Source organism: Pyricularia grisea (genome assembly GCF_004355905.1).
Source record: "Pyricularia grisea strain NI907 chromosome Unknown Pyricularia_grisea_NI907_Scaffold_2, whole genome shotgun sequence".
Lineage (NCBI taxonomy): Eukaryota > Fungi > Ascomycota > Sordariomycetes > Magnaporthales > Pyriculariaceae > Pyricularia > Pyricularia grisea.
Window position 1 is genome coordinate 5,006,041 of NW_022156717.1, and position 15,053 is coordinate 5,021,093.

Consider the following 15,053-nt stretch of genomic DNA (forward strand, 5'->3'; position numbering starts at 1 on the left):
GCGAAAATTGGTTCCTTGCGAAGACACCGTGTTCGATGGCGATTGGGCCAAACGGACTATCAGGCCACCACTTTTGTTCCGGTCGTTAAAAGACATGGCAGATTTGCAGGAGTTCATTTCCTGTTGTTTTCTTTTTTATCTTAAAGGGGGAGGGAAACAAAAGTCAAGACCAGGCACCAAGTTTTTCTAGGCTACAATTGATCTCTAGCCAATTTACATTGATTGCCACGGGCTGCTTTCTACCTATGACTTGACAGTGAGGCTATGGGGAAACCGAGAACACGGACGGGATCTTCATCGACAGGTCTTAGTCTCCACACCGAGTGAATTGTTTTACGGAGTACGTAAGTACGTACGCGCTTGCTTGTACGTATACTATCATTCTGTCCTCTTTTTCTTCTTTTGCTTTTTTTTTTCTCCTCTTCCTTTTTCCCACATTCCCCCTCCACTCGCTTGCCGAAGTAGAGCTGCTTGGCTGCCTTGATGTGACCTTAGTGCAGGTCGGGTTGACTTCCTATTGAAGGACTCGTCTAAATGCCATACCTGGGGCTTCAGTCACCAGATTAAGATTGGCTCGTCCTTGTGTTCCCAAAATGCTCTCCAGGGTGGGATTGATAAACGAGACAGAGGGGGATTGCCCGCGCAGAGTGTCAGCGCCAATGACAATTCGGCAAGGGCATGTTTGTCCTACGCGCGTCTGAGAGATATGCGCGGGTGCTTGCTTCTGGATGATTGCATGTTTGCATCTCGCTCCACGATGGGTGCATCAGGTGTCCAGCCGCCAGCCAGCCAGCCAGCCCACCTTGCTGATCATCCCAATTGTGCTACTGCAAGAACGATTCGTAGGTATAGGTAGCAAACAGCAATCAATCTGTTTTTTTTTTTTTTTTTTCTGGCTTACTTGGGATTTTTAATTTACCTATGTAGGTTTCGTTTGGATACAAAATGTCCCACCAGCCCTTCTATTTTGTTTTGGGGGTTGCATGGATTCGTTCTATGTACCTACCTTAGGTAGGTCTAGACACCAAGGCTTACTATCACAAGGGCATGCCCTTTGCTTCTTTTTCCACTTTTGCGACGTACTTTGCAAGCCCACAATCCAGCTCTCGGCAAAGCTATATCCGTAGATCTTGTTATTATTCTCGGCTTTGGGCGTACTATCTATCTATCAAGGTTGCACTCATGACAGCCAGATTAAACCAACCCATCACATCCAGAAACAAATAACATCCTACACCGAGGTACCTTCCTTACTCTACCTAACCTACCTAGGTACCTACCTTCACTTTATCCTCCCATTATTTCATATCAGCTTGCTCGCCACACGAAAGAAAGAGAAACAAAAACAAACAAAACAAAAGCACACTACATTTCCAACCGCACAAATGCCACGTCTTTAAGGCATACCTATGTTCAAGCTCTTCTAGCTGCAGGTACTCTGTACCGTAAGAAAAAGATTACAAAAATTGTTACTGCAGGTGTCACCTTGGGCTGTGCTGCCCTTCCTCGAAGCAGGCGCCACAGAAAACTCCAATGAGGGGATATGTCGGCAATGCACCCCCCTTGGGTCCCTTCACAAAATGATCATCATTCGGCCAGCGACAACGATCTAATCTGCCAAGATGAAAGCTTAGAATTATACACACCAACCGACCCTCAGCTGTGCACACCCTCTCCGGCAGCAGTGTTTTCAGGTGACTATTCAACCCTGGCTTTACCAGAGGTGGACATATCTGCTTCCAAAATCAACCCTGGACCGCCCGCCATCCCACGTAGCAATGATACAAACCTCGATCGACGCTTCGGCGCCGGGCGTAGTCCTCAGCCAAACCTCCATCGTGTGCCGGGCATAGGATCCCGGATTGCGACTTCGGGTTCTCCCGATACGGCATCTCGAGTGCGCAAGGAATGCCGTCGACAGCATACCCATCCTGCAATCACCAAGCTGTCTCGATTTCCCCTGGTCCGGGTCCTGGCTGCGTCAGAATGCGCAAACCAAGCAGCTGCCGAGAGTCTGACTGGAGGCTACGGTTTGGTCCAGCAACAAATAGACTGGGATGACTCGGAGCATGAAATGGTCTTGGACGATGCTGCACCTGGAAGCATGCCCTGGCGCTCCAGGTGGGAGGCACCGAATTCGTGGTTCATCTTCCCCTCTGAGCTTCGCAACCAGATTTACGAACACTTAATCCAACTGCCTACCTCACACGAGCTGTATGCAGAGTATTACACACAGATACGGACATATCTTTCTCGCAAGTCGCAGCGCAGACGCGACGGCGGCTTCATCAGCGATGACAAAACGAACAAACAAGACGACGAGCCCTTCCCTACGTACAAGGCCAACCTGAGAACACCGAGCATCCTCCTCGTGTCGCGCGCCATCACGGATGAGTGCCTGTCCATCCTACAGACACGCATCCTGACCGTCGACCGCATCCCGCCCTGGGTCCCCGGCGCCGCTGACCCGATGCGCGTGTCCAGTTTCATCGGGCGCGCGACGCTTCAGAACCTGCGCCACGTCGACCTGCGCATCGACCTCGGCCGCGGCCGCCACGGCAGCGCCTGGATCTGGACAAAGCTGGCCGAGGACCTGCTCGACGTGCTCGCCGCCTCGAGCCGGCTGCTGTCCCTCCGTGTCGTCCTCAGGCTGTTCCAGACCCACAACCTTCGCCTCTGGGAGTTTGAGAGCGGCGAGCGCTACTGGTACAAACGACTACTCCACAAGCTCGATTGGTTCAGGGCCAACCACTCGCAGGTCTGGTCGCCACCCGCCATTATGATCGAGTACTGGGAGATCAGGCGCGATTGGGTTTATCTGTTGGACCCTTCTGGTCGCAACCCTGGTTAGTTTTCTTTTTTGTCTTGTTTCCCCTCCCTCTCCCAATTCCTATTTAGGCTATATCTCTGCGAAAACCTTGTTATAAAAATACTCTTGGCGACTGACGTATGCGGGACCTTTTTCAAAAACTTTAGTTGCGACGTTAGGCAGAGTGACCGATCCAAAACTGGTTCCCGGCTCCATCACAGACTTTCTGGCCCCCTGATCCCGTATTAGTGGTGGTGTTTGAGTGGTCGACTTTTCACATTCGTCCCAAATTAGAACGTTCCAGTATCGTTTCTATACGGCGGCAACACATCGACAACGGCACAATTTTTGGTCTTGTCGCACAATCAAATCTTGTCTAACATTGGCCGTGAACGGGACTATAGGGACAGTCCTGACATGGATCTTGCCAGCACTCCGGGGTTATGCGCATAAGTAGTATTTCTTTTTTTTTTTTTTTTCTTTTCCCCTGTCCATCTCATTATCTCGTAACGACATATCCTAGCGAATAGCATAATATAGGCGTTTGATTCCAACTGAACATTGTTCAGACCCCAATCCCTGTAACATTATGTGCCTTGACATCAGCTCTCAACCTAGGAAGATTTCATAGCTCCAATATAAAAAAAAAGTTACCTAAGATTCCATCTCTTCATCTTCATCAGAAGCTTGAGCAACATCGCGTCCTGACCGGAACCATGTGCCAAAATCAAGCTTCATCAAAAGCCTATCCACCCCGCCGACCCGGCGCGGGACGTACTCACCCAGCTCTAGAAGCGCCACGTCATCGACGTCGCCGTCACCATCGTGGCGAGTCTCTACATCTCTCAACTCCTTGATGCAAGCCTCGACACCGATCCTGACACGCCGCTCGACGGCGATGATCTCGTTGCGGATGTCGGCCTCTTCACGTTCGAGGTCGACGAATGCGTCGATTACGCCAGAGTCTACCTCTAGATCCACGGACGTCCAGACCCCGTCTAGGCGATGGACCAGCGCGACGAGGTGGTCGACGTTGACTAGGAGCTCGTACAGCACGTCTGTGAAGGACTGGTTCACCAGGAGGATGCGCCTGGCAAGGATTCGCAGGTACAGTCGGTGTGCGGTGGCCAGAGTCTGCGGGTCGTGGGGTTGGCGCTGTGGTGTGTCACCTCCTGCCGTCAGGCTATTTTCGTCTGAAACAGAGGCGAGCCAGATATCATCTTCTTGCTCCTCCTCGGCATCTACATCCATCTCATCGTGGGCTGAGCTGTTGAGTGAAGTGTGCCGGTCGTACCTGCTAACCTTGCGGTCATCCTGGTGCGCTCTGTCGCTACCAGTGAGCAGCCAGTTCTGGAAACCCTCCCACAGCCCTGCCACTACCTCTGTCTGCAGATATGCTTCTGTTTCAGCCAAGAAAAATATGGCGGCGCTGATGTTGGCCCATGCGCTGCGCAGCGCATGTGACCGTTCGTTGTGTCGAGCCCGGAGCAGCTGCGTCCGCGCGCGACCAGCGCCACTGCTTCCCTGTCGTGGCCTTGGAGGCGGTGGCCAGTGTCTCCTTAAAGCAGAGATCTTCCACAGATCCGTGAGCCTTAGATGCGCTCGCCGTATTGAAAGAAGGTAAGAGTTGATTAGGGTATAAGTTTGGAGGTCTGATTGGCTTAGGAAAAGGTCGAGGGGGGAAGGGATGTATAATGTGAGCACAGCTGGCACCGAGAGAAGGAGGTTGCGAAAAGGTGTACTGGCAATCCCGGAGGGATATTCAGCCGCCGCTGGTGTGGCATGGGACGTAGCTGGCGTCGAGGGCCTCGTTTTTGTAAGGGTGAGGCGCATGATGTCCCTTGCTAACTCAAGGCCCTCGTCTTCTTCGGCGTGCTGACCCTGTAGGGAGCCCAAAGCTGCCCAGGTACGGGCAAGTATCTGCATCACCTCTCCCTCTTTGAGCATGGCGTTTCCGAGTCCATCCTGTTTTCCGTAAGCATGATTAAGGTTTTCTGTTTTGCGCCAGCGGCTGCGAAGTTTCTCGTCCGCCTGTTGTGACAAGGCCATGGCGAAGTCACCTCGGGCGAGCAGGAAGAAATCTCTCAGGAGCTGTAAGATCTCAAGTACTTTGACTAGTGGCAGGAATTTTAAGAGAATGTTCTTCGACAAAAACAGTCTTATGCTGGTGATCGTCCGTGAAAGCGCAGCACTGTCTAGAGGGAATTGGAGTTTGGAGAGTTCGGAAAGCTGTGATGACAGTTGATGAGTGTCGTGCAAGCTTAAACCAGACGTGTCCATCCTTTTCGCCCGAATCTGGTTCAGTGACAAACCAATAAAGAGCATTGATGATGCTGTTGATGGCGTGACAAACGATGGGAGCAGAGTGTGTTCGCAAACAAAGTCCTGCGATGTTGATTTTTTCTTCTTTTAGAATCCAAACGATTTATCTTTATGCCAGACAAGTCAACCCCATCTTGACCTACCTCGTCACTTTCCTCCGAGGCCCTCTGCACAAAGAAATCCCCACTGCCAAAGGTTGGAAGACGACCATATAGAATCCAGGCGGAGACTTGCTTTAGCCAGGCAGTCTCGGCAACTGCTACCAAGCTCCCGGCGGTGGTCTCGATGTCCAAGTAGCCAGTCTGCAGCTCACCACGCAGCTTATCAATGATGCTGGCTCCGGTACATGGAGATGGCGAGGAAGACGCTGCGGTTCCTGCCGTCGCGCCACGCTGCTTTCCAGCCTTTGTTTCCGTACTTGCCGAGACCATAAACTTGACAATCTCCCACAGCCACTCCATGCGTCTCGTCCAGTCCGAGAATTCACTGACCACAGCCGTCAACGGCACAATGTTGTAAGCCCCGACGAGTGACGCATCCCGCCGCAGCACAGAATCCTCAACCTCGAGGACCTTGCGCTGGAACGCGGCGAGGTGGACGGAGCTAATCGAGGCGGCAACGGCACGGCATATTGTCGACGGGTGCGAAACGGTAATCTGAGCCGTGTGGCTCCGCAGCTTGATGTGCAGGCCGCTGAGGTGCGACACGGACGCTAGGAGCTCCCGCTCTGGCGGAGTGAAGACGGCGGAGGCGGTCGTCGCATCGCCTGCGGCGGGGTGCTTATCCGCATTGGCGGCTGAGGGATCGGACCGCAGGAGTGGAGACGGATGGCCGGCGAGGGAGAGGAGGACTTCATGGAGCATTGTCGCGGGGTGAGTTTGCGACTGTCACTGTTTCCTGTGCGGCTGTTGCTGCTGCTACTGATTACGGGTTAGGCGCGACACGCTGATGTCAGTGCGGGTGCGCGACGCGGAGATGCCGCTTTGATCGAGAGGTGTGGGGGAGTGAATCCGCGATTCAAATGACAAGAAAATGGAGCTATGAAATCAAATTCAATTGCTTTTTGTTTTGTTTTTTTTCGTACCGACTCTCAATTGCTTGTGCGTCCGAACCTCCAAGACAAAGTTTCATCTCAGAGAGAATGATAATTGCACTGCCAAGCAGTTCATATCGACACATGGGAAGACCTTTTTTTGAGTTCCAAGGTGTTGATTTTTTTGATTTTTTTTTGGGGGGGGGACGAGGGATTCTGTAAGGTGGTTTTGAGCCGGAGCTTGGGTTGGGCTCGAGTGTTGATGCAATGATAAGGATCAACAGAGCACCACAGACAGACGGACTATCTAGGCCTTAGGATTAGAACATCTATAATGGTCAGAAGAACGATCTGTGTTGATGATGGCAAAATAGCTATCGCATGCATTTTTTTGAATAGGTAGGTATGGGCGAATAACCACGACCATGTTATGTTGTTCACTGCACCTTACGGAAGGTAACCCAAGTAACGCCTGGCAAGCCTGTCCCCATGGACCATAAGATGTAACATTATCGCACTTGCCAATGGAAATCCCATGTTAAATCATCACACGGGACCAGGATTGTTTGCGTCAACCGTGCCATCACGTGCATGTTTACGTACCGTAGATAGTGCCAGCAACAATTCAATACCGTCAGCGTTCCTCTTACTCATTACTTACTCATTAATTACCGCAACTCTTGATATCAAGCTCCTCAGTCCCTCCGAATCATCAGAATCAGAACCCCCTCACAAATAACATATCCTATCGCTGCCAGAATGCTGGTCCATGTTCCAGAAATTGAACAGAAAGATGACAAAATGGCGACGAGTGGATAAAAGTGAATTAAAAAAAAAAAATAAAAAAAAAAAACACCGCCAATCCTCGGCTATTTTCCGCCACGACAAGTTGAGCTCGCTAGCTCACTTGTACTCAACAGCCGCCTTCTTATCGTCCGAATAGCCCTTGATCGAGCTTGCCGAACTAGAACCACCATTCCCCTCGCTGTCCTGAAGTCTCTTCTCTGGCGGCACTGGAACGACGCCGCCATCTCCAGCGCCAACCACAACATCCTTTCCGTTTGGTGCTTTGCCCACGATCATGCCCTTGGCCACGTTTTTTACAAGAGCACGCCTCGACACTCCAGTGACATCGATGTAGACCAGACCGACATTCTTGACACCGGAGCCAAGGTTACGTGACACATCGCCGGCCTCGGGACCCCACTTGTGCTCTACAACAGTCGTGGCGGCATTCGAGGTAGACGTCAGCAGCGTCTTGCCTGCCTGCTCGATGCCATCGGCCACGGTCGAGAACGCCATCAAGCTCTTGTTCAACAAGCCGGGCTTGTAACCATCGATGGGGTTGCCGTCCTTATCAAAGCCTTTACCACCGCCCCTGTGTCCCTTTCGCGCGAGCGTTGCTCCCACGTTTTGTGCGACCTTGCCAATTTGCCCTACCGTCTTGGTAGAAAGGCCAACTGCTCCTCCGGTGAAAGTATTGATGCGCCGAATTCGCTCGTGGGTCGCTGGCTTGAAGGTCATGGGCTTACTGGCTGGTTTGCTCTTGGCGGTGATCGCGGTTGCTCCTGACTGCAGCATACTTGATACCTTGTCCGAGGTGCCGACAATGAATCGGGACGCCATAGACGCATTGGATACCAGGAAAGACTTTTGGTAGGCAGGATGCATGAGCATCTCAACGGACTCTTTGGAGGCTGGTGCCACAGATATGTTCTGAGTCGAATCAGTTGGAAGTGTAATCTCGACAGGCTCTATCGCAAAGGGACAAATACTCTAGTGTTAGCCCGGATCCCATTACAGATGACAAGCTTGAAAAGCTTTGTAAGTTTCTCTTACCTTTGGAACCCGGCTTCAGAGCCTGGTGCTCAACAACTGTCATTCCCTCTCCCAGCTCCCCTATTACACTGCCATCCTCCTCATCAATAAGGACAATCTGGCCCGTCTGCTGCTTGCTATGACTCCCGCGCGCATATGCCTCTCCAGGCTGGAAGTCGTTGGGGTTGTACGGGGGCGGGTCCTGGGAGAGGGCAGCCTTGGACTTGGAAGAAGAGGGCCCTGCCACACCGGTGTCCATGGACCTGGCGGCTGCCTTCTCGTTACCAAAGCCAGACTTTTCGCCCTTGGAAGAAGAAGATACGCCGAGCTTGGGCGGCGGCGCCCTCTCTAGGAAGGCTGTGCATTGCGCCAAAATGGTCTCGAAGGTATCGACGTCCTCCTGTATGTGCTGCCGGCTTCCCAGCTCAGGGAACTCGATGCGTGTAAAGGCGCCGCTGTCGCGTCCGAGATCCCAACGTGGAATAAGGTAGCTTCGGGGAGGCTGGTGATATATTTGGGTAGTGGCGGGCAATGGGAGGTCTAGCTCGGGTGGTAGGTGGAGGTGTAGGTAAAAGTCCTCCTCAGACTTGCCGCACTTGGGATCAACCGAACGATCGGCGAACGGGGACGAGGTCGGAACCATGAGGAGGGAAAGGGTCTGTGGCCCAGCGGGCGTGAGGGTCTCCTCGCTCCCATTTGTGATGTGGTACGCCGAGATGCCATCTATGGCGTACAGTAGCTTTGGCTCCTGGGATGGCGAAAGTCTTGTAAGTATATGAGTCTGCTAGAAGGTATGATGTAACCAGGTCGCCAGCGCGACAAGCAGATGGCTGCACTTACGTTTGACGCCATTATGGTCTACAGCCAAAGCTAGGTCAAAATGAGTCGTTCCGTGCTTAATGCTAGTGGGGGTTACTCGACTCGTGGTGTTTGTCTGTCCGCGCCTGTACTTGGTTTGAGTGAATCAAGGTATGCCGGAGTGTTGCACAACTGGTAAAAGTGGTGTGGGTAGTATGGGACCTCCTGGTTGTGCACTCAAATTGAGAGGGGGGATAAAAGAAAGAGGGGAGGTGCTCAAGAATGTCTCAGGGCTGATCGGGTCAAAGCGATCAAGCGATCCTAGACTTTGTGCCGCACGAGCGAGAAAGGGCAGACAAAGGAGTAATCCCATCCACTGAGTCCCGGTTGAATTTAAAATATTATGGATGCGTATGCCAAATATAGGACCAAAGACATAACTCCATCTGCCAACAGCACATTCTGGTCGCGAAGCTGGCGGCCCCCGGCGCTTAAAGATGGTCATTGTGTGGAGCGAAAGTCGTGAGGCCTCTGGATGAAGCAGCGACGTCATTGGTTTTGTCAAATGGTTCGGGTGAGTTCCCCGCGCCACCCACCCACCAGCCAAAAACCCACCAGCAAGCCAATTGAAACCACAATGTATGTATGGCCCTGCGAAATTGGGATGATAATCAATTTGTGAGATGATGGGAGGGAATAACAAAACCGCTTTTAAAAACTGTGGTTACTACCTTGCATATGTATACATACGTAGTTGGCGCCACGAAACGAACCTGAGTCTGCCAAGGCATGGGGGGGTTGCCACAGTTCTTTTTCGTAAATCTGGCGTCTGAAAGCTTGTCATTGGTACCTACCTTACCTACCTTACCTACCACCTACTTTACTAGGTAGGCTTGGTAGGGACGCACAATTTTGCCCCCGAAACCGCCCAGTCTTTCTATTCGAAGGCGACATGACGATTCGAGGGGAACGTAAGCAAAGCTCAAATGCCGTCGCGTCTTTGCCACGAGCAGGTAAAAAATCAACGCTTGGCAAGTTGCACACTCAATCATATTCACATTGCATAAAATTTTAACTTTGCAGTTTCAAAGCACTTCTTCGTGTCGGTGACGCCGGTGTACCGACCGGATAGAGTGACTCGAAAGAATAGGGGTAGGTATATTTAGGGGGAGATCAAAGCAAAAAGGCATGCATCGATTCCAAATTTACCAACATTGTGCCCTGGTCTACCCTTGCCGTGTGTTTAATGAAGATGAGAAAAAAGAAGTACTTAGTTTATTTCTAGACCTCAAATATTTTCGAAGCTGACATATAAACTGCAATTCTTCTGTCTAATACCACTTTCTTTTATGAAATCTTAATTACAGTAGGTGTGCAATTTTATTGCAACCACCAAGGTGGGGGGTTGACCCTGTTGGGTTGCAATATTTTTGCACAGGTGCTATACTACGTAGCCTCTTTTACAAATTGAACCTTCATTTAATGTTCTTTGTTTAATTTTTTCAAACTCAACTAGCTTAACATGCTTGAAAAATCTTTCATGTTTGGCTGTCTTTTTGCCTTTTCGCTTTTAAACAATGTTACGGCAACCGGTGGTCCTACGGCAGCTCAACTTGGTATTTTAGATAGGCTGGATCCTTATATCATCGGACTCGGTACTACTATTTCACCAGATGTGCTCGCGACACATTCGGGCCTAAACCCCGAGGCCGTTTCCTCTATTCCAGGTCAAGATGCAACTGTTAGGATCCACTGGTACGAGAATATACTTGTCAGTCATTATCTAGATAAGAACAAGTGCAACCAACCTGAAACGTATTATGTTTATGGTGTCGACAAGCGAAATAGTGTCGTCAGAGCTCTACAAGAATATGCGACCAAAGAGGCGAAAGAGACTCTAGGCAACGACAAAGGCTTTCTTACTATGGACTTTTCAGCGAAGGCAGTGGCAGCCGCTGTTCCCGTGCCTTGGAACAGCATTAAGGGATGGTGGATAGTGTCGCCCTCCCACAACCCCGAAGAATTCCATGAGAATCGGGCTTACCACAGATTGCTTCCATCTATTCTTAATACCATTCGTACTCGCAGGAGGACGTTTAGGCTCGTCATGCCAGATCGCCCTATTTCGAGTAGTGACAAGGCTATGGAAACACGCGGACCTTAGTTGGGATTCAATATCCGTTGCATTTCCAGCCAAACATCAGTTCTTTTGAGGAATTATTTTAAACAGACAATACCCATCAATTTTAATTTACAGCTGGGTACTTTGCCCCGTCTCCTACATAAATTCTTACCGTCAAGGAATGTCTCCACTTTCCTGTATATTAATACCTATCTTGAAGGTTAGAGTATTAGAGTCGTTGTTCTTTTACACGATAATATCGTTTAAAAAAGTAAACATACAGCCTGACCTGAAGTGATTGGCGCGATCGAATTGACTGTCTTTTTAAGTTGGCTAGGTCCTCCCGACTGTCAACAGCTCCTGATCCGGCTAGAGGCAACACCAATGTCCTGCTTTCCACCTGGGGTAACCTATGCTCGCTATCCTGCGACTCATGCGGATAAACAAAATGGTCATCTATGCTGGAGAAGGAGGGAAAGTCATATAATTCTAAATATACAACATTGTTACTTGGTCTACCCATGTTCTACCTTTGCAAAGATATATTGGCTTACCTATCTCTATATAACCAGCGTCTCTCCTAATATTAGAAAAGCAAAAAACGGTTAGTCTGAAATTTTATTGTATTGAAGTCAGGATCTTTCTACCAATTGATACTAGATTGCACTTTTTAGCATTTTGTTCACACTCACTCTTGTAAATATGTTGATCAAAAAATCTCTCATTTATTTCTCTTTTCTTGCAGTTTCGCTTCCAAGTAGCGTCATAGCCGATGATGACAATTGGATGTTTGGTATCAGTGCCACTCCAGACTTTCTTCGACAGCATGGCGGCTTAACCTTTCAGGCTATCAACAATATGCCATGTGGAGACCTACCCGTTAGGTTAGATTTCGACCAGAAAGACATTGCCAAATATTATCGGAGCGAATACCCTGACCAAACATTTTATATTTATGGGGTCAACGTCTTCGGCAATCCAAAACTCGTTCAAAAACTTCTATATTATAAGAAAATAGCAGAGCGGGACAACGGAATGGCCTATTATATGTTTGATCATTCAGCCAAGGCTATAGTAGCCGCTACTCCCATACCTTGGAATAGTATCGGACTGCAAAAGAAAGTCGCGCCCCCCACCAAGTGGATATCTTTCAAGGGTTGGGTATCATGATCTAGTAAATAGTATCTACGATAGGCTATTAAGGGGTGGCAAGGCTATGAACAGGCATACATGAGATGAACCTGGGATTCTGTGCATCAGACGCACGCCAATGTTAGGGGACCTGTGAAGCTTTAGCTTGATTTGAAGATAGAGCAGAGTTAGACTTGCAGCGGTTATTTTCAATAGACAATGTTAATGTTGATTTAAATTTGTACGCTTTCAGGCTGATTTTGCGTATCTGTTACCTTGGATGTCTACCCCCAGGGTACGAATTTCTTGCCTTGAATGGCTTGAAAAGACGTTGTTGAAACTGACACCTAGAAGCATCCTCCTCCATAAGTAAACCTAGGGCGGGCGGCCTATGATACCTAGTCTACAGCCGACTTCAAGAAAAGCAACACATGTCAGCTTCCAGGGCCGAAACAAAGCAAAATCCTTTCAGAGCCTTTTCTGCATATATACAGTATCCAACATGTTGACCTCGCCAGTCTCAATGTCGGTCCAAGGATAGGCAGTCTTGCGGTGGTACGGCTTGTAACCCTGCTTGAGATACCAGTCATGGTTCGAGATCTGCGCCCTCGTCGATTTGGAGAGTCAGTGGGTTACCGTTTCGGGGCGAGAAAAAAAAAAGAAAAGAAAACTTGGCGAGATATGTATCCCAGAAACGTTTGCATTTTGGGAGGGTAAAGCTTTCTTTCAAAGACTCACAACTGGCACGGGGTTTCCAAAATGGGTGTAAAACGTCTTCAGCAGCGCGGGAGCCAGTGCGTGATCAGGCGCGATGGCATCCAGGCCGACGATGGTCCCGTTGACGGGTGGCGACGCCGCCAGTCGCTCGATTTCGGTCATGGCAAAATTGCCGATTCCCAGCCTCTGTATGACCCAAGATACGTAGAAGGGACCGATCCAGGTCACAACGTCGGTTGGGCCTGGAGGGGGTTGGACTTCCTTCATAGTGACCACGTACTCAATGTCAGGCTGGAGCCGACCGAGGCCAATGTGGCCGATGGGGATGAAGGAGGTCTTGGACGGTGTGCGCTGATGACCCCATATCTGAGCGGCTGTGTCCTGGATCGGATTTGCTTGCTTTGGTTCAGGTCCCGCGTTAGAGCAAACGAGCATACACGACTATGCACAGAGGCATAATCCAAGGGCTGCGTTAACTCACATTTGGATATCGGCCACAGTGGGATTTTATCAGGTCATCCTTCTCGGGTAGTCTGTCGTCTAGTACAAGCCAGTACATGACCAAAATTCCCTGAGCAGAGAGGGTTTTCCACCTCTCGATGCCCTCCTTGCCCCAGCCGCATGTCACTCGCTGGTTATAAAGCAATTCCGTATGTGCGGCAGAGGTGAAGTCGCACGGGACAAAGTAGGCCTTCGGTGGAAGGGGCTCTGCGGTGGACATTAGTGGAATATGTGATGTGACTGGGAATGAGTGAGTTGGGCAAGGTGGGTTGTTTTTAGTGTCGATTTTGATGCTTTGAAAATGCAGTGGGCGAGGGATTTATATAACAGGCAGGCTGTTATACTAGAGTTACGTTGTTTATGGATATCATATTTATATACCAGTACCACCCGACATGGTAGATCGATAAATTTCAAATCTTTGCTTAGGTACCTATGTACCAGCTAAGGTAGGTCCCTAGGCAGGTGGTTGGTATATTCCACAAAGGCTAGATAATGTTTACACGATAGATATGATAGGTGCCTGGGCTGGGGGACGTAACCGCGTACCTACCTACTAGGATCCTGCCTAGGTAGGTAGGTACCTAGGTATCCACCCTCATCGCCGCTATAGCCTTGCCTTGCATGTTGGGAAGTGTGTTAAGCCTAAAAGCGTTACCACCAAATCGTGCCTCAATTAGATGCGTCTCGTACAACGCCCTTCAACTTGATGATCAAGTGCCCCGAGTCAAAGTCTTTCTACGATACGCGCCCTTCTGCCGAAATTGAAGAAACTTTTTGAGTTCGACCGACCGTCGGCTAGAGACATTCTCGAACGCATTAACTACCGGCTGGCCTGATCTTTTGCTTCCCCACGATTCTCCGGAGCTTCTGCACCCCTGATGAATCAATAAGTTGTTGCCGTATCACAGAGACGATGGTGACCGGATTATGGCGCACACTGGCTTGCGCCCTTTCCCGGGTCATAATCCGCCAAGCGCTTAGGGGGAGGATTGCCGAAAACCCTTGGGAGATAAAGGGCGTGCAAAAGGGCGTAGGTACAACAAATTGCGGGCCTTGGGCGGCAGGGTCGAAAAAACAATGGGTCACGTGTGACCTCCTTCCTTTTTTTTTTTCTGTCTTCACCGTACCCTGTAAATTATTTCGTATATGGTGGTTGTACTGTAACTGTACTAGATGAGGTCCCTCAAATAGCGCTGGCGGCTAATTAAGCGAGAGCACAATGGAAAGACCTCAGACAAAAGGCCTCAAATTGCGGCCGCCAAAGGTATGTTTTGCAAGGTCATAGTAGGCCAAAAATTTCCCCAAGACTACCGGAACTGATCTTATCCCGTTTTGTTGTGTTTTCGTTTCTGCAGGTCAGGTTCCATGCGGCTCCGGAGAGCCTCAATGGGGTTTCAATGGGACGAGAACGCTCTAGGCTGTGGCTGGAGGTCCGCTCCTATTGTGTCTATTGTGTCTATTGTCCACCTATTGTACCTTGCCCTTTGTTCAACCTCTTTCAGTATGCATCCACAACGCCCTCTGTTCTTAAGTATGACATGGTTGGCTTTTAGCGAAGCCAAAACAATAAATAATGTTATTGAAATCGAACAAAACAGACGGCATTGGAAACACCTGTTTTCCCCCCTACTTTTCCACAATATCACTCACTTAACGTCTGTTGCTTGGTCTTCGCACCCATTTACCTTCCACGATGATTCTTGATATCGTGTAATTCCTGTCTCTCAGTTGCCTCTTATTTTTTTTTTTTTTTTTTTTTTTTTTTTAGGCTGGTCCCTAAATTCCAAGGTGCTTAAGCA

At 49.7% G+C, this 15,053-nt stretch overlaps 8 protein-coding genes across 8 annotated transcripts; 4 read left to right on the forward strand and 4 right to left on the reverse strand.

The window, feature by feature from the left end:
- The first annotated feature begins 983 nt into the window (after positions 1–983).
- On the forward strand, positions 984–3,475 carry PgNI_04055 (uncharacterized protein). The gene is made up of 2 exons (XM_031124107.1): positions 984–2,846; positions 2,977–3,475. The coding sequence occupies exons 1-2, from the start codon at positions 1,544–1,546 to the stop codon at positions 3,045–3,047; spliced, it is 1,374 nt and encodes a 457-aa protein (XP_030984590.1). The 5' UTR covers positions 984–1,543; the 3' UTR covers positions 3,048–3,475.
- PgNI_04056 (uncharacterized protein) lies at positions 2,408–2,778 on the reverse strand (the record flags this gene model as incomplete). Its single annotated transcript, XM_031124108.1, is given in 2 exon segments — positions 2,408–2,700; positions 2,715–2,778. The coding sequence occupies 2 exon segments, from the start codon at positions 2,776–2,778 to the stop codon at positions 2,408–2,410; spliced, it is 357 nt and encodes a 118-aa protein (XP_030984591.1).
- PgNI_04057 (uncharacterized protein) lies at positions 3,458–6,369 on the reverse strand. The gene is made up of 2 exons (XM_031124109.1): positions 5,275–6,369; positions 3,458–5,194 (listed from the first exon to the last, which is right to left on the reverse strand). Exons 1-2 carry the CDS (start codon positions 5,992–5,994, stop codon positions 3,464–3,466), a joined length of 2,451 nt encoding a protein of 816 aa, XP_030983523.1. The 5' UTR covers positions 5,995–6,369; the 3' UTR covers positions 3,458–3,463.
- Positions 6,370–6,789: 420 nt separating this feature from the next.
- On the reverse strand, positions 6,790–9,173 carry PgNI_04058 (uncharacterized protein). The gene is made up of 3 exons (XM_031124110.1): positions 8,823–9,173; positions 8,004–8,730; positions 6,790–7,918 (listed from the first exon to the last, which is right to left on the reverse strand). The coding sequence occupies exons 1-3, from the start codon at positions 8,832–8,834 to the stop codon at positions 7,068–7,070; spliced, it is 1,590 nt and encodes a 529-aa protein (XP_030983512.1). The 5' UTR covers positions 8,835–9,173; the 3' UTR covers positions 6,790–7,067.
- A 1,129-nt stretch (positions 9,174–10,302) lies between these two features.
- Positions 10,303–10,944, forward strand: PgNI_04059 (uncharacterized protein; the record flags this gene model as incomplete). Its single annotated transcript, XM_031124111.1, has 1 exon — positions 10,303–10,944. The coding sequence occupies one exon, from the start codon at positions 10,303–10,305 to the stop codon at positions 10,942–10,944; it is 642 nt and encodes a 213-aa protein (XP_030983513.1).
- A 660-nt stretch (positions 10,945–11,604) lies between these two features.
- Positions 11,605–12,072, forward strand: PgNI_04060 (uncharacterized protein; the record flags this gene model as incomplete). The annotated part of the gene is made up of 2 exons (XM_031124112.1): positions 11,605–11,690; positions 11,787–12,072. The coding sequence occupies 2 exons, from the start codon at positions 11,605–11,607 to the stop codon at positions 12,070–12,072; spliced, it is 372 nt and encodes a 123-aa protein (XP_030984639.1).
- A 204-nt stretch (positions 12,073–12,276) lies between these two features.
- Positions 12,277–13,700, reverse strand: PgNI_04061 (uncharacterized protein). The gene is made up of 3 exons (XM_031124113.1): positions 13,232–13,700; positions 12,772–13,149; positions 12,277–12,633 (listed from the first exon to the last, which is right to left on the reverse strand). Exons 1-3 carry the CDS (start codon positions 13,469–13,471, stop codon positions 12,502–12,504), a joined length of 750 nt encoding a protein of 249 aa, XP_030984638.1. The 5' UTR covers positions 13,472–13,700; the 3' UTR covers positions 12,277–12,501.
- Positions 13,701–14,388: 688 nt separating this feature from the next.
- Positions 14,389–14,816, forward strand: PgNI_04062 (uncharacterized protein). Its single transcript, XM_031124114.1, has 2 exons — positions 14,389–14,518; positions 14,610–14,816. Exons 1-2 carry the CDS (start codon positions 14,474–14,476, stop codon positions 14,805–14,807), a joined length of 243 nt encoding a protein of 80 aa, XP_030984641.1. The 5' UTR covers positions 14,389–14,473; the 3' UTR covers positions 14,808–14,816.
- The last annotated feature ends 237 nt before the right edge of the window (positions 14,817–15,053 follow it).